Genomic DNA, 23,262 nt, shown 5'->3' with positions numbered 1-23,262 from the left:
GGCAGAGCGACAGCAGTTGTCACACTGTTGACATAAGCAGAATATTGCATCCATGGCACAATACACTCTTTTTCTATTTCAATCATCCATCCATCATCCACGCATCATCCATGCATCCATCTTCTTCCGATGCTCTAATTGTTTGGAGGTGATGTGATGTAATTCAATGTAATGTTGTGATGTACATAGATGCAGTACTGCGGTATTTTATTTTAGTCGTGTTTTTTTTTTTTAACAATCTCGGCTGTGTCTACTCTCTGGTTTTTATTAGTGTGGCTTCATAACGTACAGCTCAGCAGCTGGGATTACACTGCTCCATCTGTCGCTGTCTCTCTCTCCCTCTCTTTTTCCTCTCTTTTGCTCGCTCTCTCTCCATCGCGCTCTCTCGCTCGCTCTCTGTCTGTCTCGCTCTCTCCGCTGCCATGACAACAGTAGAGGAGTGTTTGAGAAAGAGCGAAGTGTGATTGTGTGTCTAATTGCGTATCTCTGAGCCGTTCGTGATTGCGTGTCTATGTGTGTTTGGGGGTGTGTGTGTGTGTGTGTGTGTGTGTGTGTGTGTGTGTGTGTGCGCGCGTGTCGGGCCTAAGCAATTGAAGATTTTTTTTTATTTTTTCTCCATTTCGTTCGTTAAAGAGATGAAGAAGTCACAGAGGGAGAGTGTTGGTGTGTGTGTGTGTATAAATGTGTGTGTGTTGAGTGTTTGGGTTGTGTGACTGGCTGTGTATCTATATGCTGGCAGCACTAAAGCCTGGGTAATTATTGGGTGGCTCGGTGTCTGCACTAGCGGAGGGGGGTAAGACAGGCAGCTTGTTTGGAAACTCTCATTTCACCGAAACACTCCCTGTTACACCGATTGTTTTAGGTGAGAAATACGCCGGGGAGTTGCAAAAATTTTGATTTGTTTCTCGTCGATGACTGCACATTCAAAACTGTGTTATCCATTTTTAGGCTCCATTTTAGGCTCCATTATTAGTTCTCCGCTCGTACCAGATTCTACTGCCACGGAGAAAGGAGATCAGCGATGAGACGGTTCTTGATGCAATGCTCTTTGGGATTCCATTTCCTAAGTGTGCTGCATGTCAGCAGGATATTTTAAACGTCTTATCATGATCGCATGGCCACCTTGCATTGCTTGAAATTTTTTTTTTAGGGCAGTGGTGAGGCGAGGCAGAGGTGATTGGTTGATTGCCCTCTGATCGAGATTTAGTCAGATATGAAACCCATGCGTTGTTTTCAAATTGTCCTGAAAGTTTTCTTGAGTGGAGTCAACCAGGTATACTGTAAAACGAGCAGGCTGACAAAAACAAGACAAAAACTCTTCTGTGTGTGTGTGTGTGTGTGTGTGTGTGTGTGTGTGTGTGTGTGTGTGTGTGTGTGTGTGTGTGTGTGTGTGTGTGTGTGTGTGTGTGTGTGTGTGTGTGTGTGTGTGTGTGTGTGTGTGTGTGGCCTTTGACCCGTGCCGATCCGAGGTCAGTGAGGGTGGTACTCACCACAATCATCTCAGAAGGTTCCAGAACGATGCACTCACATCCACGGCGCAAGCTCCCGGCCGAACGCTTCCCGAAACTAGAAAAGGAAGGAAAAAAATAAAAAATAAAATAAAAGGTTAACGTCGGGGTCGACGCCAAAGCCGCACTGAACCCGTTTCTATCAGGAGACCGAAGCTCCATCTCTTCAGGATCCACCTTGACTCCACCTCCAATCCGTTCCACTACCACTGACTAACTGCAAGTAGTGTACATTATAAATATACTTATTGTAAATGTACTAAGTTGTTATGGATGGAAGCATCTGGAGGATGGGTGAATATACAGTTATATGTAAAGCAGATGAACCAGCTGCTTCTTCAGACACCATGACCCCAAGAGTGAGAGAAACCGGATTTAGAACAGAAAGAAGCAAAAACACTCCTCCAATATCGGTCTAAGAAAGGCGACCACAAACGCAACGTCAATATAATTCGGGAGAAGGAGGTTTAAATGAACGGCTTAAGTGTCCTTCTGCGGCTGGACGGAAACCTCTGCGGAGCGCGCGCAGGGAGAATGGTTCTATGGATACCGTGACCCTCAGTGAGTTAGGGAGACTCAGAGCGGGATGGTCATCTTGTTGGCTGCGTCGCCTTGGGGGACCGTGAAGCAGACCTCCCCCAGTCGTAGTCGGCAGGAGAGCCGGATGTCTGAGCATGCTCAGCAGTTTGGATCCACCTCTCTGGACTCTACATGAGAGCCGGTTGATAGTTTATTCAATAGCCAAGAAACGTTTCTACTAATAGAGAAGAGAGACCCCGGGTGGAATTTTCCTCGAGCTGGGCATTCTACAAAGTCCACACGGAATTCCAGAGTTTAATTGGGAACAGAGCATTATTGAATGGACAAATTCTCCGTCACTAGCGACGACCCGGCCACCCCGCCTTCGTTATGGAACGGAATCACCCCTGGAAGAGTCCACTCTGACGAGCCCGTTCCTCACATAACTCCGGGTTGAAACGAAGGAGGGAGCGAGAAATATTAAAAGCCGCAAAGACGAAAGCGTCTCGGAGATGGCATGGGGCCACGGAAAGTTTGACTGTGCGGATCCAGCTTCTGGGCAGGGTGAAGACTGCTGCCTTTGTGCAGGGCCCAACCTCAACACGCACACACAAGGCCACGCTTGTTTTACTGCTAAAATCATTACAACCAGAATGTGGCTGGTATAGAGATGTTTACTTGATCATTTCGGAAGATTAACTCCAATGACTCCAAGGGACCGCTCTGTCCGTCTGCGGCGCGCTGATTCTTTTTGTTGGGTTTTGTTTTTTTGTGCGCCGTCAAGTTTATTCTAATCATTCAGTGGCTAGGATTTATATTTGCACTAAGCAATTTGTTTTCTTTAAATATCCCCACCCACCTGAAAATGGGGGGGGGGGGGGGGGTAAATCAGCAACACTCAAAGAAGTTACGAAATTATCCACAGCATGTCAAAAAGCCATAACGTGCAAGAGGTGTTCTTATTTTCAGCTCATGCGGTTCTTTGGCTACTTAATAAGACACACGCTTTGAGGACACCTACATGGCACCGCAAGTACTCTGCATTCTGCAGCACATGCTGCCTCCGTGGGAATCAAACAATCCATCCCGGCAGTTTTAGTGCTAACGTGGACTCAAAAAAATCTACTGAATGTATTCATAGAAATTAAATGTGAGAAATGCACAAGTCCTAATAAACATGGAGATGCATGAAAAGAAACTCAGATATACAAAGTGCATATATAGATGCGCTCACTATGATCAGCCACCATCCCATCCCATCCCAGGGCACAAAGCAATTTTTGTCCTGGCAGAATTTTGAACAGAAAGAGTAGTCCTTGCTCCCGGACAATTCCCTGGATGCTCTTGCTGAACTGAGCAGCAGCTGTCCTCGTGAACAATCCCTTTCCCCAGCCAGCCCGACAGATCTGCGCCCTGGGGCGTAGCATGGCTCGAGTGCCGCGGAGGCCTGGGCCTGTGGCTACACGTTGCAGGTACAGCCTTGGTCCCGGTGACAAATAATACCAGCCGACTGCCAGTGCTCGTAAATCCGCTTGTGGCTTGTATCTGCTCTCCCGGCCACTCCGGCAGTTGAAGAACTGCTTTAGAGGACGTACTGTGTTCTGAGAATTTATGAGGTCGGTATAATTTTGCGCAACATAGCTTCGGTTTGCAGAGTGCACCTTTATCAGTCATTTTCATTCCTATTCGAGTAACATAGTGAGCTTTCCGATGTTTCTGTGGGACATTTTTATCCCGGTGTGGGGGATTTAAAGGCTACAGACACGTGCTTCTACGTGGACTACTGCATGACTCAGCTACTGTGAGCTGAGTTCAAACAGTGTGCGATGATTGCTGGTGATGATTGCTGCCTGACTTTCAGCTGAATACATTATTTTACTTTGATGAAACTCCAGACATATGCTCGTCCATTCTCCAAAGGGCTACACAGTGTTAACTCGAGGCTTGGGCCTGAATCACTCACTCTCCCTGAAGATTGTGTGGAATCTACTCCGCGACCGAGAAAGATGATTTGTCAGCTTGGCGCCCGTTTCAGAGATATGAATAGCGCTTTTGATCTGCTATCACAAATATTTGGGGCTGGTTGTGATTCTGTTAAGCCTCTCTTGGCTTCCTCTGCCGTGATTCTACCAGTAACGCATCACAATACATGTTAGGGCACAAAATGGAGCCACCGGAATGACATGCTCAATCATGCCCCCCCACCCCCCCATTAGATCCTTGCCTTGAGTAATCCAACCCTCCATTTTGCGGTCGGCGTTTCATTGCAAATGCCACAAGGAAATGTGAGATATTAAAGAAGGGATTAAGGATGTGGATAGCTGAGAGGAGTGTTCTCTCTGTTTGTGGCTTGGAAAAACCTCCAGCACTACATGGACTGCCCCGGCTAAGTAACACAGTGCGAGGCTTCCATGTCACAGGACGGATCTGAGGAAGATGAAACCAAACCGTATAATTCTCTACGGAAAGGACAGGTGATGGTATGGATGAAAAGATACCTGCTGCAATAATTTTCAGTCACACTATTAGCGAGACAGTGAGAGTCACAGACTTCAAAGTCCCAGCGTGTGCTTAATATTTTCACTAAGTGGAATATTCACTGCTTTGAAACTGGGCTCCAAAAAGGAAACCCGAAACACGGAATGCAGCTACATCGGTATCAGGTCTCAGAGCGTTTTTACCAGTCGCATACAGGAGGACAGTATTGGACCCGATACCGGTATCGGATTGGGATGGGGGGATAATCGATACAGCATAGTATCGCAAAATTTTGCACAGCAATATTGTATCGAGGCACGGATGTCCAGTATCAAGAAAGTATTATATAAATTGCATATTGTGAATGTTCTGCCTACCACACGCCACCTAAGAGGCGTTTTCAGGGCCCTCCGGCACAGAAGGCACGGTGTAGACACACCCGTTTATTGTAGAGAGTGGGCCAGTTGGAATTAGCCAGGAGCAGATCGAACATGTCATGACAGGGCTCCTATCCTGAGTGTAGGTGGGGATGGGGGTTTTACCTGCTGCCAATGAGCAACAGGTATGCAGCCACTCTGACCCAATCACCTAGATCCAGGTCAGATCTGGCTGCTCAACCAGACCATCCCCACACCACACATACAAGACAAATTACAGTTCTTGGCACTCGAATAATAAAATTGATTAAAGTGAATCAATAAAACCGCTTGTTCCTGGTTACAGTTTGTGTTTCCAATGGAAACACTGTGGAGCTGGAATCAGCACCAAGTAAAAAATAACTCAACCGAAGTCAATATTCAAACACATTCGCGTCATGAAACCAGCGTTTTACGAAGACCGAAACAATGTTTCAAACTTTTTACTGCAGTCAAGTGAGAAATAAATGAATAATATAACGCAATATATTTTAATTATTGCAAAACATCAAGAATTGCATATTATCGTATTGGCAACAAAGTGTCGCAATAGTGTCATATCATGATGTTCCTGGCAATTCCCAGCCCTAGTATCGGTATCTGTACATACATGGTGGATGGGAGGGCAACTGAAAGATGTTCGGAATGAGGAGTGTCTTCTAGTCAAATTAAGTATCTAGCTTTATTTTAGTTACACCGTTCTCCAAAAGTGGTGGCTAAAATAATGACAATAATAATAACCCTAATAATACATGGTGCTAATAAAAAATGGTGCAACAGTGTGCCATGTTAAGTCTCTAGGGATGCACAAATTCCACCTGCAGTCACCGATTTTGAGTGCTGGATTTGAAATATCTCCCAATACAGCGCACCTATCTGATCCATTACTTTTACTTACCAGTATAGACTTATTAGAGTAGACTTGTACTATAGACACGCTCATTTTTAAGTATCTGACACATTCTAACTTTTGGTTTCAGATATTTGTATTGAGAGTATTTTTTACAGCCTTTTATCAGACTGATATAAGATACCAGTTTCAATACATCCTCAGTTTTCCTGTTTCCTGTTTCACGACCCTTCAAAAGGTAGTGATCTCACTACCCCCAGAATCAGTGTAGAATCATTTTATCAGAAGCTTGGCTGCGGAGCTGCAATGTAGGGGCTGCTAGGCACTGGAAGTGTTGTCACAGAGCAGAACCGCGCCGCCATGCTTCCCGTGCAGTCAACTGTCATCTCCCTTACTACGGCAGCCTCTAATTCCCCTGTTATACAAGCGGCCTGGGTGTTTGGAATGCCTTCTTACACACATCACTCGCCTCCATATCCATTATCCCTGCAGCCGCTGGCCAAAGCCCGCCATCCAGCCAGTCCCCAGGACGTTTTGGTGGAAACCCCTAATCTGCACCCCTGGTCTGTCTGAACCCCTGAGAGGGGGTGGGGGGTGCGCCCTCTGGTAAGCTCTTTAACGAACTAGCAACAGGGCATGCTGCTCTTTCCTTCACCTTAAGCGGGACAAAGATTAAACCTTCGAAAGTTATGCAAGACGGTCGTTTCTTTGTCCTACACTAACTACACTTTGTTAGTATTACATTCCTGTGGATAACTGGTGAGGTTCACATTTTGTGTGGGTTTTGCTGTTTTTAAAGGAAACGTTTTCTGTTACAGAATATTCGATTTAACATGGTTTTGGGCTGAAAAGTTTCCTGTTTGACTGAATTTCAGCACAGTGAGAAGCTGCAGCAGAGTGGTGGGTTTCTCAGGAGTAAAGCCTTCAGCAGGGTTGGGCTATGACAAGTTATAATTGAGGGGAAGCAACATTTTAATGAGATTAATAAGAAAATGTCAAAACCTATCGTTCAAGTAGATCTGCTCACTCTGCACCTCCTGCTCTGCAGCCGTCCTGAAGGTCTCTTTCCATGTCCCTTTTCATGGTTTCTGCCTTTCCCCTCTGGGTGTTGGGAAGCTTTCCCTTGCCCCTCGGGGTCTTAGGGTTGGGAAGGGGTGTTAAACTGTCCTTTGAATGCGGGACTGAAAAGCCCTTTGAGACTGTGAATGTGATGAAGGGTTAAACAAATAAAAAATAAAAAAATCACTTGACTCGCGGATGGAGTCAGGAAAGTAAAGGTCACGGAGGACGGAGGCGAGAAGCGTGCGTGTACACATTGGGAGTCTTCGTGAGCTAGTCTTAGTCAATGAAAACAGTCCCAAGTCTGGAAGGGTTTTCCGGCAGCGCTCCGAGCAGAGGACGACCCCGATCCAACATCCCCGTCGCCCCTTCCAAACACTAAACAGAATTCCTCTGTGTCACACAGCGTCTATCTCCCAGCAGAACACCTCTCAGATAGCTGACACAGCTGCCAAGAATCCACAAATGACTCTTGACTTTTCTTAGCTTCCCAAAATAAAACTTTGCTGACATTGTGACAGCGGGGAGTAGAGGGCATTTGAATGTATTCTTTTTTTTTTTTTTTTTTTCTTTCTTTTTTTTGTACTGCATCTTTTTTTTTTTTGCAGGTAGACTAGCTTCTCAAAATTGTTCCCAGGACACATCATCATTCAATCATCCAAGTCTATCTCACAGATTCTCCACAGCGGGGGGATTTCGACTCTTTGCAGTGGTTCGTGTCTCAAAGTTTCCAAACCAATGTCAAACCTCAAATATTTAAAAAATAAAATGTAAAAAAAAAAAAACACACAAAAAAAAAAAAAAAAACACTTCACTCTTAACTGACAGCGCACTCGGATCAGAGACAAATCCAAAATAACATCAAAGTCATTCCTCACATTCCAGAAATCCCTCTCGGGCGGGAGCGTTTAATGGCTAGCGGCTCCCGGCTGGGAGAGGAGTCAGCCCTTTAACTCTGAACCAGGAGCAGAGTCTGAAGTGCGGCGATAGGGACACTTACCCAGGCACTGCCAGCTCGTCCCAAAGTAGAACAGCCACTAAACCAGAGGCTCTCCCTTCATAAAGTCCCCTATTTAGTCCGAAGGAAGTCCTCCAAATGCAGTCCCTGTCCCGGGAATTTGGTTTAGTCGGAGCATATCGTTCTCTGGATACACAACCTGCTGCTGTGTGAAATGAGTATTTTCCAGCGTGAGGGAATGCAGGGGTGTGGCGGTGTGTGTAAGATACACCCCTGTCCAATCACCACCTCCCTCAGTCCGCCGGGTGCTTCTGAGCCGAAACTGCAGGCAACATTCCAGCGTACGACTCACTTCCTGCCACCGAGCTCGCGGCCGGTCGAGGGGTGGGCATTAGGGGGGGCCGGAGGGAGGGGTGGGGAGAAGGAGAGGTTGACTTCTGTTACTCCAGTTATACTCGTCATTCGCCCAGAGTAGTTCCTGATAAGTACCTCTGTGAAACAGTGATAAATCTGGTGACACAGAACCAGTGGTGAGAGATCTCTGACCTTTTAACCCAGTGAAAAGGACACAGAGTTGCTCGAGTAGAAGTGAAGCGGCAATGCACCCACACAAGTTGGATTCCGATGACTAAAGGTCTGTCGATTTTGTTGGAAATTCAAAAATATAAAACGATTAAATATATATTTAAAAAAAAAAGTTTTTCTTCACTTTTGGAACAGTGGATCTGTAAAGGGCTTTTAATGACGCACTGTTCACGAAATTCGCTGGAGACCAAATTGCGTAAATCTGATTTTAAATCCCTTTTATCAAGACAGTAAGTCATTGAGAACGCTGCGATCCTCCATCAACTATCACATTTAGGTATTAATCTCGGGCAACTTTTGCCAAAAGATGAACAGTGCAGATGCTGTTCTACGGAAAATAGTCATTGCTTAACGATATCTGAAACGCTCCTTACTCACAGATTTACTCACCATTTAGCAAAAGTGTAGGGGAGCAAAACTGTTTGACATGTTTTCTGGCAACCACTGACTCAGCCAGAGATGTGGTTGGTGTCAGCTGACACACGACGCCAATGATGGAGGAGCTGCTCTGCGGACGAGCAGTGAGAGCCGTACTAATGACTGGCGAGGACGAGCAAGTCACGTGGAACCAGAGGAAGTGACGCCGTCGCAGACTCAATAAAGTCGACTGAACGGTGGAAGCATTCCGTTGAAGCTCAGCTGGAACCTTTCTTTAAACTGGGCTTATCATTTAAACTTGACTTGTCGGTTCAACCTGGCAATGACGCTGCACCTTACAGATCTTACTGTGCCTTTTTGCGAGGATGCACTCTCAAACATCTTTGCATTTGAACTTACTTATGGTCAGTTAAAATGCAAACAAAAAGGGTTTGACTCTAAATATTACAGGCATTTTGAAGGAAAGTAATAAATATAAGTTACTAATGCTCAATGTGTGGTTTGATGACGGTGGCCCTCTTGGCAGCTACAGCTTCAATTAAATGACTTTCTTTATCAATCTGTATGACAATATCCATCCTGAACTGGATGGAATGCAAACATATAATACACACACACACACACACACACACACACACACACACACACACACACACACACACACACACACACACACACACACACACACACACACACACACCACACACACACACACACACACACACACACACAGTACCAACCTTTTCCATGGTATCAGAAGCTAAATATCAAGTATGGCGGAGTGTCAAGTCAGGCTTTTTCTAATCACGCGTCTCTAAAAAAAAGTCTGTGATTTGTTTGCAACGTTTTATTAGCCTGCTCTTTTAAAGAGCTGCCTGTTGTGTATCTGGGTCACTCCTCTATTCAAACACTTACATTGATACCAAACAGGTTTTGGTTGATACCAAACAGACAGCTGTTTGTGTTGAATTTCATGCTGGCCCTGGGTTAAATAAAGAGCCCAGATTCAGATTCCTGGTTTAATGACAGACTGAGTCATTCAACTTGTCCTGGTACAGATATCACTATATTTAAGGGGATATATAAAGAGAGAGAGAGAGAGAGAGAGAGAGAGAGAGAAGAGAGAGAGAGAGAGAGAGAGAGAGAGAGAGAGAGAGAGAGAGAGAGAGAGAGAGACATGTTGCAGTTTTTTAGATGTACAATGTATCACCACTTTCTTTGTATCCATTTACTTGTCAAATACTGGGAAATTTTCAGTTGACATTTCTGCTCTGGCAAGATGCTATTGGAGCAAAACATCGTGCCAATAAAGCTCCTCTTTATTTAACTGAATCGAGTTGAAAGACCGAGTGGTAGAGAGAATATGCTGAATATGCCGCTTGCATTGTTGAAACTGTTGCGCTCATTGTAAATAAAACGGGGCCCGGAATAAAGCTTAAACCCCCATTGGCTCACAGAGCCTGGAACGTGTGCTCACACCCCATTGGCTCAGAACTAGGGGCTTGGCTGCTCTCATTGACAATTAAAGCTACACACACTGAAACAGCCCGTTTTGGAACGGTCCAGGTTTAGAGGCATGTCACAGTGGCTAGAATACATAATGTAAGTGGTATTTCCAGGGAAAAAAAAAAACTTCAAAAACATGTTTTGGGTATCTCAGAGTCCTTTATTAACTCCTGTAAAAAGGAGCATAACAGGTCCCTTTCAAACTGCTTTACTTTTTCTTATTTTATCATTTACTTTATGTTATGCACATTATTTGACTCACTGACAATCAGAATCGAATTCCTTGGCCAATAAGGCTGATTCCAATTCTGATTGCGGGAAAGAAAGAGTGTGACAGAAAGGCTTTCGATGAAGGCTGGAGCTCTTTCAGGTCTGTAGTCTCGTTACTGGTGTCCCTATCATGGATCAGATTAGTCCATCAGCTGAAGAGGTCGATCAGCGACGTGTGTTTAGTCTCCAGAGTCTTTTTCCCTCCATTTTGACTCGTCTGATCCACATTGAACATGACAAGACGTTCAATAAAAGGGGCTTGGTTTTCTACCTGTTTCCACTGACAGAGACATTTATTTACATAGATATCTCCAAAGAAGAAAAGTGTATTGAAAAGGAAAATTTTTGCGTTCTTAAGACGCCCAAACTTAGTCTGTATCGTGAAAAGTCATGGATCACTTGGGTGGTATGAGCAGGGTTTCCCCCAGGGTTTGCAAGCCCGGTGGTCTGCCGGGCTTAATTTGACTCCCCACCAGGCCTAAGTATCGGCGTTTTTTTTTTTTTTTTTGGGGGGGTTATGTATTTTTAAGGTTGTGTTTTTAACTATCAAAATTAAAATGGGTAAAATCGTATTGTTATGAAGAGCTCTCTCTCTCTCTCTCTCTCTTCTCTCTCTCTCTCTCTCTCTCTCTCTCTCTCTCTCTCTCTCTCTCTCTCTCTCTCTCTCTCTCTCTCTCTCTCTCTCTCTCTCTCTCTCTCTCTCTCTCTCTCTCTCTCTCTCTCTCTCTCTCTCTCTCTCTCTCTCTCTCTCTCTCTCTGAGAATGGACCCGTCTGTGAATAGGATGTTTTAATCATCCCGCGCAGGGTTGGGTAACGAAACCCGGTGCTACGATGGTGCTAAGCACGAGCTGCCCGATTGAAATATCTGCCCTCCTGTGCCTTCACTAACATTATGGTTTGGGGCACGCCACTCAAACTCCACTTTATTCCCCTGTCTGACGCACCGCCGCAAAACAGCAAAAGGCCAATCAGATAAAAGAGGCGGGTCGTAAAAGCTTTCGCTATCTCTCACGTCCGGTTCACACAAACTGTAAGTTATTTGTTAACATGTGAAAAGGAAATCAAAAGTAATGAAGGGCAAACGGGGTTATTTCATAACCCCCCCGCAGGGGAAACCTGTATCAGTGCTGTACAGCTTGGCTGCAGTCTCGCGCAGACTGGATGGACTTCCTTGCAACGCAAGCTTCCGAAACACTTTGAGAGACCTTGCCTCCCTTGTGACTGGGCTGCGAATTAGCTGTAATCTGCCAATATCTGCAAATCCTCCACTACACACACACACAAATGCACGCACACACACACACTTTCACCTTGGCATAATGGCGCAAAGGTTATGTTCGCATCAAGGAAGGGGAGAGGGGGAGGTTTGGGCTTGGCAGTTTTCTAATCCTGAGGCTGATCCTGAAATCTACACACGTGTGCCAACTGGAAGGCTAACGGCCCTCTCCACTGTCCTGAACACTCTTTGTACTTGGTTTGACCCCCCGGCCGCAGAGGGACTGCGCTACACTTCCTGGGTGAAACTTAACCAATTTAACAAGACTAAATCCTCCTCCGTCTCATCAGTAGTCAATTTCCTCAATCTGAATAAAATCACAACCAACATGGTATCTCCTCTGTTCCCACACAAAGACAGAGTTGTAGCCCAAAACTCAACGTCTCAACTCCTCTGAACGCTCCACAAATCTCCCGATTTGGAAATTGGGAGTGATTGCGCGGCTGAATGATTGATCGATCGATCCAATATTCATGTGACCCCAGAGATCGCCACTCTCAAGTTCCATGGTTGGAACCTGTGGATCCTGGCGGCTGTTTACTGGGAGCTCTTTGCTGTGTTGCATAAAACCTATAGTATAAAAAGTATATTGTTTTCACCAAACGCCCACAACCCAAATTCAGCAACGGAAGCTCTTAACAAAATCACAGTTTCTGAAATGGAAGCCAGCATATTAGGTCCATGCTCTGGAGGAAGCAGATTAGTGTTGAAACAGGGTGTAGAAAGCGATTTGGGGGGTGAGGAGTCTACAGACACCAATATCAGCATTGTATGCAATGCTACGGTTGCTTTACACATACTAATATTTCCAAAATATTTGAAAAGTAATGTTCCAAAGAAATCACAATATCATCATAGTGTCGAGCCCATTTACTAATTTTCTCATAACGGATGTTAACAATATACAGTAAATGTAAAATAATGGACAGAACTGTATATAGTATGTCAACGAATGAAGGGTTATTACTGATTGCTCCCATCCCTTTTCCCCTGTCACCACCCTGACAAGCCAGGTGACCTCCAGTGAAAACGGAACTGGAGCTGAGCCGGCCTTGATCCTCGGGTCCCAGGAGGGCATTTAAATTAGCCACGCTAATGTCGCTAAACAGGCTTTGAGGGAGAGGAAAGCTGTTCGCATTCCAGTTCCAAAATCAGCCTCAAATCTGAGAGCCCCCCCCCCCAGAGCCAAATAGCTGCTGTCCCTACCTGCTCCTGGGCAGAAACATGGACTCTTTGATGAAGACGGAGCCGGATAGGAGGATGTACCAACAGCTGCCAATGTCATCGGGGCTGAGAGAGAGAGAGAGAGAGAGAGAGAGAGAGAGAGTTCACATTGATTAGTTGAAAATGACACCATCATTATCCTATCTCAGCTGAAATAGGTTTTATTGTAGGCATGCAATACATGCATTTGCAGCGCATTGAAAAATAATTCAACCCCAACCCGAGATTTCCATCACTTTGACCGGGAATTGACATTTGTCTGCTCTTTCACAGTGCAGCACCAAAAAGAGGAAAGAAAATGATAAACCATTAAAGACTAATAATTCAAAAAGTGACCGATTCATAAGTATTCGCCTGCATTAGTACGCCGTACAACCACCTCCCCCAGCTACTACGCCCGCTAGTCATTTGGGATGAGTTAATTCATTTCGCACAATGTGATGGAGCAAGATTTGCCCTTTCCTCCTTGCAAAACGGCTCAAGCTGTGCCAGGTTGGTTGGGGAGCGGCAGTGGCCGGCGATTATGAGGTCTTGCCACAGATGTTGGACGGAGTTGAGGTCATGGAGTCTGACCGGGCCCCTCAAAGACCTGAATGTTCTTCATTTTAAGCCGCTCCGGTGGCTCTGCTCTGGCAGTGCAGCTTTGAGCCGTTGTCCTGCTCAAAGACAAACTTCCACCCCGGCTCAACTTCACTTCCTGACAGAGTTGCGGCAGGTTTTAATCCGGGGTCTCTCTCTGCGTCGCTCGGCATTCATCCACCCATCAACGCTGAGCACGTCGCCAATCCTTGATGCTGAACGGCGTCCTCATAACATGTCTCCATCCGGTTGGTGTGCGTTGTCCAAGTGGTGCTTTGCGAATTATTTATCGGGCAAGTAGATATCATTTCTGCAGAAATCTTCCGCGCGACTCTTCTTGTGCGATGCCTTGGAGATTGCCGAGCCATGACCACCATGTTCAGTCTCCACCACTGACGGAGTGACAGTTGGCGTCACAGTTGCCTCCCTGGTGTTGGTGACATTCTTGTTTGGCGACTGCTTTTTAGAGCGGCGCCTCTGTTGTCTTCACTCTGGTTTGTTTTGTGGAGAATCTCGACCACACTGTTGGACCTCACAGAGAGAGGTCCAACAGTTCATGAATTTAGTGAAAACAGGTGATCCAACGATTTCCGACACAGGCGGAGATGATCAAGACGTTTGGTGAGTTTGCATGGTAACGCAGCGCACTGCAAAGCAAAGTTGAACTTATGATTACAAAAGGTTTGAATGTTTTGTTTGTCTATGATTTTTTTTTTTGTCAAATGTTAGACATTTTCGACTTCATATTCAATGAAAAGCTCATTGAATATGACACGAAGAGAAAATACTAAATGTGAAAATCATTTTGTGAATACTTTCAAGGCACGATAACAAGGTAATAATAACAACAACCTTGTGTAGCATCTTTCATACACAACATGTAACTCAAGTGCTTTACATTAAAAGAAGGCCATCAGGTGGTGTCAATAAAAGCAAAGCAAAATGCATTCAGAGAGTAGAATAAAATAATTAAGAGGATGAAACTGATTAAAAATAGGGCCAGAAAAAGCGTTTCCTCCACAAATTATTTTCTTATTTCAGCCGAGTCTTGGATTTCACAATCACAACACCCAAAGCGCACAAAATAAACTCGTGCTAACTTTTCTTCCCTGCATTGGCTTTCTTCCTCATTGTATGTAGGCTACTTTATCTATCAATCCTATAAACCATTCATGTTCCACAATATGTATATTGTCTAATAATAAGTGCAATATGTATATTGTTGGATGTATAAGTGAAGAGCCGTGAAGTTACAGAATGTCATCTCTATACCTGGTAGATCCTTGTTATACATGTCCGATTTGGAACCTGTACAGCGGCCTGCCAGGCTCTGAAACACCAGTGTAAAGACTGACGGGCCTCCATCTCATACATGTTGTGTTTACTGTGCAAACTGAGATAGCGCCGCTCCGCTGTCCCGCAAGATGTACGCAGTGGAAGAATGATGAAATGCCAAATTTTGGTGAAGCGGAATGAGACCGAGCGTGACAAAGAAAACGAGGCTTTCCCAATAAAGTGATAAATCACCGTCACAGGCAGGCGCTGTGGCTTTCGGAGGAAACCCAAACGGACCCGCTGTGTTACAGCTGTAAAAACACTACACACATGATTGAAAATCCAATGTTAAAAGGCCCCGACAGACGTTCGTAACCGACATGAGGAAGTAAGACACTTAATCGTGTTATCACCGCTCGCTTCTAACTCGGGGCAATTTCAAAGCTCCTGTTGGGTGTGAAACGGAAAGGTATGCGTGCTATGCTCCACCTGAAGCCGTACAACCTCTTACATGCTCAACTGAGAACACACTCAGATGTGCATTCCTCAGGTGGGACGTTAACATAACATCAGCTGGATCTGTGCCAATTGGCTAGAAGGTCTGAACCCTCCGTCGGTGCTCCTTGTAGAGCTGCTGGAGCTTCAATACGGCGCTCTGGTTTCTGTGCGATGGGAATTTACAATTATGGATATCCATCAATAACCTGTGTGTTAAAGTGTACATTTATCACTTTATATGCATAATGCGTATCAAAATCCCCTGAGGTGATCAGGGGTTACCATCACTGAACAATGTGAAGAAGCCAAAAACAAGAACTTGAAAGAAGACTTGGTTAGTTTCCTTCTCTGGTTTGAAAAGTATTAAAAAGGCCAAACAGCTGATCACATTCGACCAAGATAGTTGTGAGCCCGCTGTGAGCTGGATGCTTGTGCATTATTTATTATAAGACCCACATCTCCCCAGCCAGCATCCCTGTGCTGACTGAGGGATTATTTTTTGTTATGAAGATCTCTCTCTCTCTCTCTCTCTCTCTCTCTCTCTCTCTCTCTCTCTCTCTCTCTCTCTCTCTCTCTCTCTCTCTCTCTCTCTCTCTCTCTCTCTCTCTCTCTCTCTCTCTCTCTCTCTCTCTCTCTCTCTCTCTCTCTCTCTCTCTCTACCACACCCTTGTGATTCAAGTGGCATCGATGCATCAAATCAAAAGGCAACATTATGAATGCATAAATACAGTTTTCAAACCTGACATTGTTAACAGTAAACAAACCACACTTTAATACATCGCAAAAAGCGCCCCAGGGGTTTTGGATAATTTATTTATCCAGCAAGTTTCGAAAAAAAGTAAATACTAAGCGATCTGCTGGGGGTTTTTTTTTCTCTCCCCCCACGTTTGCTGTAGTTTGGGTCCAAATTGAAAACGAAAGGGTCCTTAAATGTGAAGCAGGACCTTTACGCACCTGAGCTTCACAGAAATGTGGCGCAGTAAACACCTGGCTGAAACGCTTTGGAAGATGGCCTCATTCCAAAATATCAGATTTTGTGATACGGTCAAATATCAAGCGGGCGTTTCAAAAGATCAGAACGGTATCACGGTAAAGCCTGAGGGTTGCACCCCTCTGCTACTGACGGTGCAGAATGCGCTCTCTCCCCCTCTCTCTCTCTCTGCTGTTCTCTCCATCCAGCACCACCACCACCCCATCATCCACCTCTCCACTCTTCATCTGGTTTAATCTTTACAGTTGGAGCGCAGGGCAAATAAAACGCTCAATTATTAATTGTCGGCATGCAGCCGCACCGAAAGATCACTAGCTGGTGGAGGTAGAGAGAGGGGGTGGGGGAGGAGGAGAGAGAGGAGAGAGAGAGAGAAAGAGAGAGAGAGAGAACACAAAACAAGTAGAGACACGAGAGTCTTATGAGCCTCGACAGCTTGACTGAACTGGGTCACACGTATGTGAAGCATCGTCGGCTCCATAGCATCCTCCAGACCCCCCACCCCAGGCCACGCCCCACGGAAGCCTCCTAAGGTGGGGGGGGTTCCGGTTGTAGGAGCGATGCCGAGAATTTGGGGGGTGGTGAAGGAAAGAGGGGGGTTTGTTGGGCCATTTAGCTGGAATGATGTGATGTTTCAGTTTTATTCCAAAAAATTGGATGCACCCCATGAAAAAAAGATTTTTACATTTTATTTCGACAACAGTGAAGTACTTATTTCTATCACTATTATTACCATTATTTGGACAGGATGTGGCTTTTTTCAATGCTGCACAAAGAATATTTAGATTTTAGTCGATTTTTGTAGGAATATAAATGTAATATAATATGTAATATAAAATTTAATATAATATGTAATATGTAAACAGCCATCTGTACTGAGTGCTGCTTACGTTTTATAATGCTATACTGCAGAATAATTTAGGGTTACTTTTTTTTGGTTTGTTTTTGGTTTTTTTTGTTGGGTTTTTTTTGCACGTATTATTTGGTTTCTTTCAAAAATTGATTTGTCGGCTTTTAGGGCCTGAAGAATTGATCCCAAAAACAATTATGCTGCTAAAAATTGATGGTGGGGAAATTACAACAGGGAAGACAGGATTGAAAAACAAACGGCAAGAGCCCGATTGTGGACAGGGGCATTCTGAAAAATAAGCTACATTGCTAAATATATATAAGTTGGTTTCGGTAATTGTTGATGTCATTCAGCTAAATTCTCTCCCAGCCACAGCGCGATGTCTGGAAACAAAAAAGTCCCAACAGAATTCCCAACGCTTCGACCCAATCTATAGTTACACTGACACAACGGTGCCATGATGTAGTCATGTAGAGGCATAATTATTTTTTATAGATGTATATTTGGCAAAAAAAGGTTGTAAAAATTTAAAGGGGACCTATTATGCAAAACTCACTTTTTCAGTGCTTGAGCACATATTGTATATTTGGGTCTCTGATGGAACTACTAACACAGTGTGGTGAAACGAGCCATTCAGCTTTGCTACCCTCATACACGCCATTCGAATTAGACCCGCCTTCCATCTGAGCAACTCCACCCAAGGCTGGAGTGCCACCGGACCTGCTGGCATCGAAGCTAAGAGCCAATCATGGGAACGGCTCTGTTGGCTGCAGAGAACAACACAAATCTTTCAAAAGAAAGATTGGAGGAATTTATGGAGGAATAAAAAGAGCAAAAAAAAGAGGAATTTATAACAACTGTCCATGACAAAACTGCAGACGATGGAAATGTAAGCATCTGCTGTGTGTTTATTTCTGTGTGTGTGTTTGTCCACGTTAGGTTGACTGCGTTTCCTAAAAAAAAAAAAAAAAAGCCGATGTATTTATTTTATTTTATTCTCTGATGTTTCTGTAATTGAATGAAACAAAAAAAAAGCCCCAAGCGTGGCCGTATCCCGCGGGGCTCCAAGCGCCGCGCTGCTCCGAACACTGCGATGAAAGTCGGAACAAACTTTAAATGAGGCCTTGTAGATCTAATATGAGTGAAGACTCAGCAACTGGGCTGCTTAGTTCTCTTCTCAAATTTGTTCAGGAACAGATTTTGGTGGACTGCTAAGAGGAAATCAGTGAAAGTTTACACGCTAAATTCAACAGAACCCTGACTAAAGCTCAAACCCCATCGGCTCACAGAACACGGGGCCTCGGGGGGGTGGCTCCTCCCACTGAAACAGGGCAGGAACGTGATGTATTTAGAGATAAGGTAGAATGGCTAGAATCCATAATGTGAATGGTATTTTCAGCAAAAACTTCCAAAACAAAACATTTTTTGGGGACCTCAGGGACCTATTATGCTTGTTTTTAAGCATGTTAATATAGGTCCCTGAGGTCCCCAAAAAATGTTTTTCACCTTCTAAGTGAAAGACAGGTATGCATGAGCTTGGTTAAACTCCGGTTTAAGAGGTGAAAGTAGTCTTGAAATGCTGTTAAGTCTGTCTTCTACAGGGATTCTTGTAAAATGTAAAAATCTAAATATATACACTCACCGGCCACTTTATTAGGTACCACTTGCTAGTTTCGGGTTGGACCCCATTTCCCTTCAGAACTGCCTTAATTCTTTGTGGCATAGATTCAACAAGGTGCTGGAAACATTCCTCAGAGATTTCGGTCCATTGACATGATAGCATCACGCAGTTACTGCAGATTTGTCGGCTGCACATTCATGATGCCCGTTCCACCACATCACAAAGGTGATCTATTGGATTGAAATCTGGTGACTGTGGAGGCCATTGGAGTACAGTGAACTCATTGTCATGTTCGAGGAAACCAGTTTGAGATGATGTGAGCTTTGTGAAATGGTGCATTATCCTGCTGGAAGTAGCCATCAGATGGGTGCACTGTGCTCATAAAGGGATGGACATGGTCAGCAGCAATACTCAGGTATGCTGTGGCGTTGAAACCATGCTCAATTGGTACGAAGGGCCCAAAGTGTGCCAAGAAAATATCCCCCACACCATTACACCACCACCACCAGCCTGAACCGTTGATACAAGGCAGGATGGATCCATGCTTTCATGTTGTTTACGCCAAATTCTGACCCTCCCATCTAAATGTCGCAGCTGAAATCGAGACTCGTCAGACCAGGCAACGTTTTTCCAATCTTCTATTGTCCATTTTTGGGGAGCCTGTGCCAATTGTGGCCTCAGTTGTGGTCTTCTGCTGCTGTAGCCCATCTGCTTTAAGTTCCGACGTGGTGTGCGTTCAGAGATGGTACTCTGCATACTTTGGTTGTAACGAGTTGTTATTTGAGTTATTGTTGCCTTTCTATCGTCTCAAACCAGTCTGCCCATTCTCCTCTGACATCAACATGGCATTTTCGTCCGCACAACTGCCGCTCTCTGGATATTTTCTCTTTTTCGGACCACTCTCTGTAAACCCTAGAGATGGTTGTGCGTGAAAGTCCCAGTAGGTCAGCAGTTTCTGAAATACTCAGACCAGCCCGCCTGGCACCAACAACCATGCCACGTTCAAAGTCACTTAAATCCCCTTTCTTCTTCCTTTCTGATGGTCGGTTGGTCGGTCGGATGTCGACATGCCTAAATGCAATGAGTTGCTGGCACGTGATTGGCTGATTGGCTATTTGTGTTAACAAGCAATTGAACAGGTGTACCAAATAAAGTGGCCAGTGCGTGTATATATATATATTTATGCTGCAAACAGACAACATCCAGTTTAGGAACAACATGAGAAAGGCATACAAAAACAGAGGAATTTAAGTTATGCTGGTTAGAGTTCACCCGGGCAGGGAGACGGTGGGGGACCACCCGGGCGTCCGTGGGGGGCCGGGGTTAAAGGTTAGAGGTAAAAGGTCGAGAGCAGAGTTGAGCTGCCATGGAAGAGGTGAAGAGCTGCGGCGGAACGCTGAAAATGTGTCGATTCAGCCAAAACCTGAGCGGTGCGAGCAGCAGGGAGGCTAACGCGAGGGGAAAATCATTGGAAATATGAATCTGAACTGAAATACTTTTGTGTATAATTTACCTGGATTAAAAACCCATTAAAATAAACTTCTTAACTGTTCTCCGTCAGGGCTTTCGCTTAAGTAGGCGTTTTTGCACCGCAGGAACTTTTTCCATAGTTCTCAGAACTTTTGGAGGAACCCTCCTTTTTTTGTGTCCGCACTCCAGGAGCTAGGAACGATCGTAGCTTTTAGAACGCCATTTTTTGAGGGACATTTTAAGCTCCTACTCCAAAACAGGGACTAACCGGCATAATAGGAACCTTCAGTGACGTAAGGGCACGGTGACTGGTCAGACACATGAGCCAATGCAGCACCGGCAACCCGTGTAAAACAGCAACAACAACCAACAGCCCAAGTCAAAACTGAGACGCTTCATTTAAAGTAAACATGTCTTTCTTTACACACATTTCATTTCCAAAACATAAAAAAAATAAACAGCGCCCCTCCTCCTCCGACTCAGACAGACCCCCGACTGGGGCGGCCTGTCGTCAGTGCCTCCCAACCGGGTCGCATCGCTCTGGGTGGCAAGGTACACTCTGCACCAATAAAACAATAACCAATAAAAATAAAAAACAATAAAAACAGTAGAGTAGAAGAGGGCCGGGCCAGCTCGGCTCTTCCTATAGGCCTAGGGTTGGGTGCCGAATGACCCCATATTAATCGGGCCCCCAAGCCCCCCGAAATTATTAAAGAGCATAGTATTGATAAGCTCAGACATTAGGTTCTGTTAATGGTATTGGAGAAATTAAGAAAATGGATTTTCTATTTATTTAGGCTATATAACCCGTTTCAAATTTGCAATAAGATTACGATATTCGTCTGAGAAGCATTTTCTGCTCTCTCTCTCTCTCTCTCTCCGGAATGGAGATATGCACTAGGGGGGCGGGGCCGGCTCCCTCTGCCAGGCTCTCAAATGCCCATGAGGAGACGAAGACACAGACCTCCCCCTCTCCATGCGCAATGTGCAGAAAATAAAGCAGTGTTAATTTAGTGTTAGTGTGTGTTAGATTCTTGCTTAAAAAAAAAAACAAAAAAAAAAGCACCGATAAGATGTGATGTAAATGTGTACATTAATAAAACAACAATAGGACCTAATAGGGTTAACCGAGGTCCTGTTTAACCGCTGTATTTAGCAGGCGGCTTTCTTCGTGCGTGCATCGCTTGTAAATGAAATGTTTTAAAGGCTGGTTTTTAGGTTTTGTATTTATCTGTAATGTAGCACAGTGTTAACAATGTTTGTTCTTTCTCAGCCCTGGAACTCAAACCATTTTCTGGTGCCCCTAAAACAGGGATTTAAATAATGAAATTAATATCATAAACGTGCAACGATTAGTCGACTAATGCCTTGAACTGACCACTAAAAGTCGACTAGTAAAGTCTTTAGTGGGGGGCAGCCCAAGTTAAAGCATAAGGCCAAAACTCATTTAAATGTTGGAGAGAGAGAGTGAGACTGTGGGACATTGGGGTAAAACTAATATAACAATATTTTAAACCGAATGAACACCTCCATATCAGTGGATGACTGCTGCTGCGTTCATATAAATATTTCATCCAAACTGTGGGAGGTTGATGTGGCCAAGAAGTAGCTTCTCGGTGCATTTTAGATTCAACGTGATCCATCCGCTCCACAAAGGAGGCATTAGAGGACGTGAATGTGACGATGCAGCAGGCGGGGACATTCATTGATCATTTCACTCGGCGAGAACGGCACGAATTTGCTCGGGGAATCGATTCACTTTACTGTAATGTAGGCTATAAGAGCGGGAAAAGGAAACATTTCAAATCTAATCCCAATTTTATTCATAACTGGAATCCCAGAGCATATCTAGTCTCATAAAACAATACTGATGTTATATTGATGTATAATCGGCTAAATCTAAGGGTGTGTGTGTGTGTGTGTGTGTGTGTGTGTGTGTGTGTGTGTGTGTGTGTGTGTGTGTGTGTGTGTGTGTGTGTGTGTGTGTGTGTGTGTGTGTGTGTGACCTTCTCAATATGTAACTACTGGGGTTTGAGCAGGTGAAATTAAGCACTTTTCATGTAAATTCACTTTTCTTTCCAGCACATTGACACCTTACTATGACGACTGATGGGGACCTTTCATTGATGTTGGATAAATCTCTTTATTTATAGTTTTCTTGCATTAAGCGTTAAAGAAAACACCACTCGGTGTGTGTGTGTGTGTGTGTGTGTGTGTGTGTGTGTGTGTGTGTGTGTGTGTGTGTGTGTGTGTGTGTGTGTGTGTGTGTGGTCACAACAAGCCCGTACAGTGACGTCCATCAAGTGACCAGTCAACCGGTTTGATGCACCCTGGTCCCGTTTGATTCAGCCCAGTCCAGAATGAACCGGTTTCACTAATTTTTCAGCGCAGTTTGAAGCGGTCCGAGTCGAGGTGAACTGGAGTCAGTACTTACTAGTAGAGAACCTCGTTGGCCTCGTGCCTCTCGTAACGAACAGTCTCGCACATTATCCTGCGGGAAAAGAGCAAAACACAGAAAACCAGCATCACGTCAGGTCTCGTTTTTCCAATCGCGGAGGAAAGACAAAACAACTGAAACACAAACACAACAGTTCAATCATTTACTGCAATTTCCCAAAAAACAGAGTTTATATCAAACAGAAGTTTATAAAAAAGTCTAGTTCCAGTTCCAGGTTGTACTGCCTGGTACAACCACAGCCTTCATCAAATGGATCCAATGTTTTGATGGTTTATCAGACCCTAAACCAGGGTTCACGGAAGCTGGAATTTGGGGATATAGATTAATTATTAAATGTTATGTTTGTGTCCAATATCTAACATGTAGTGAGGTTATTTTCAAGATGTCATTGGTAGATGATCATTGAAATAAAACGCTTCTCAGCCATATGTAATATATCATATCGGTGCCCACTCAACCTAAAATATTATATTTCTTGCTTAGTTAATGTTTTCT

The 23,262-nt window shown here is 44.5% G+C and overlaps 1 protein-coding gene across 2 annotated transcripts in view; it reads right to left on the bottom strand.

Moving 5' to 3' along the window:
* rapgef2b (Rap guanine nucleotide exchange factor 2b) overlaps nt 1–23,262 on the bottom strand; it is a 124,906-nt gene that overhangs the window by 63,237 nt on the left and 38,407 nt on the right. Inside the window, exons 3-5 of one of the 2 annotated variants that reach the window (XM_080008289.1) lie at nt 22,744–22,800; nt 13,011–13,094; nt 1,491–1,566 (exon numbers count right to left, since the gene is read on the bottom strand). In XM_080008289.1, the coding sequence (XP_079864415.1) occupies nt 1,491–1,566; nt 13,011–13,094; nt 22,744–22,800 (217 nt within the window). Of the gene's footprint in view, nt 1–1,490; nt 1,567–7,830; nt 7,918–13,010; nt 13,095–22,743; nt 22,801–23,262 lie in introns of those variants that run through there. The other variant, XM_080008290.1, reaches the window with a different exon arrangement.

The sequence above is a fragment of the Zeus faber genome (assembly GCF_960531495.2).
Source record: "Zeus faber genome assembly, chromosome: 10".
Lineage (NCBI taxonomy): Eukaryota > Metazoa > Chordata > Actinopteri > Zeiformes > Zeidae > Zeus > Zeus faber.
Note: the sequence above shows the minus strand (reverse complement) of the source record. Positions and strands in the feature narration are given on the sequence as shown.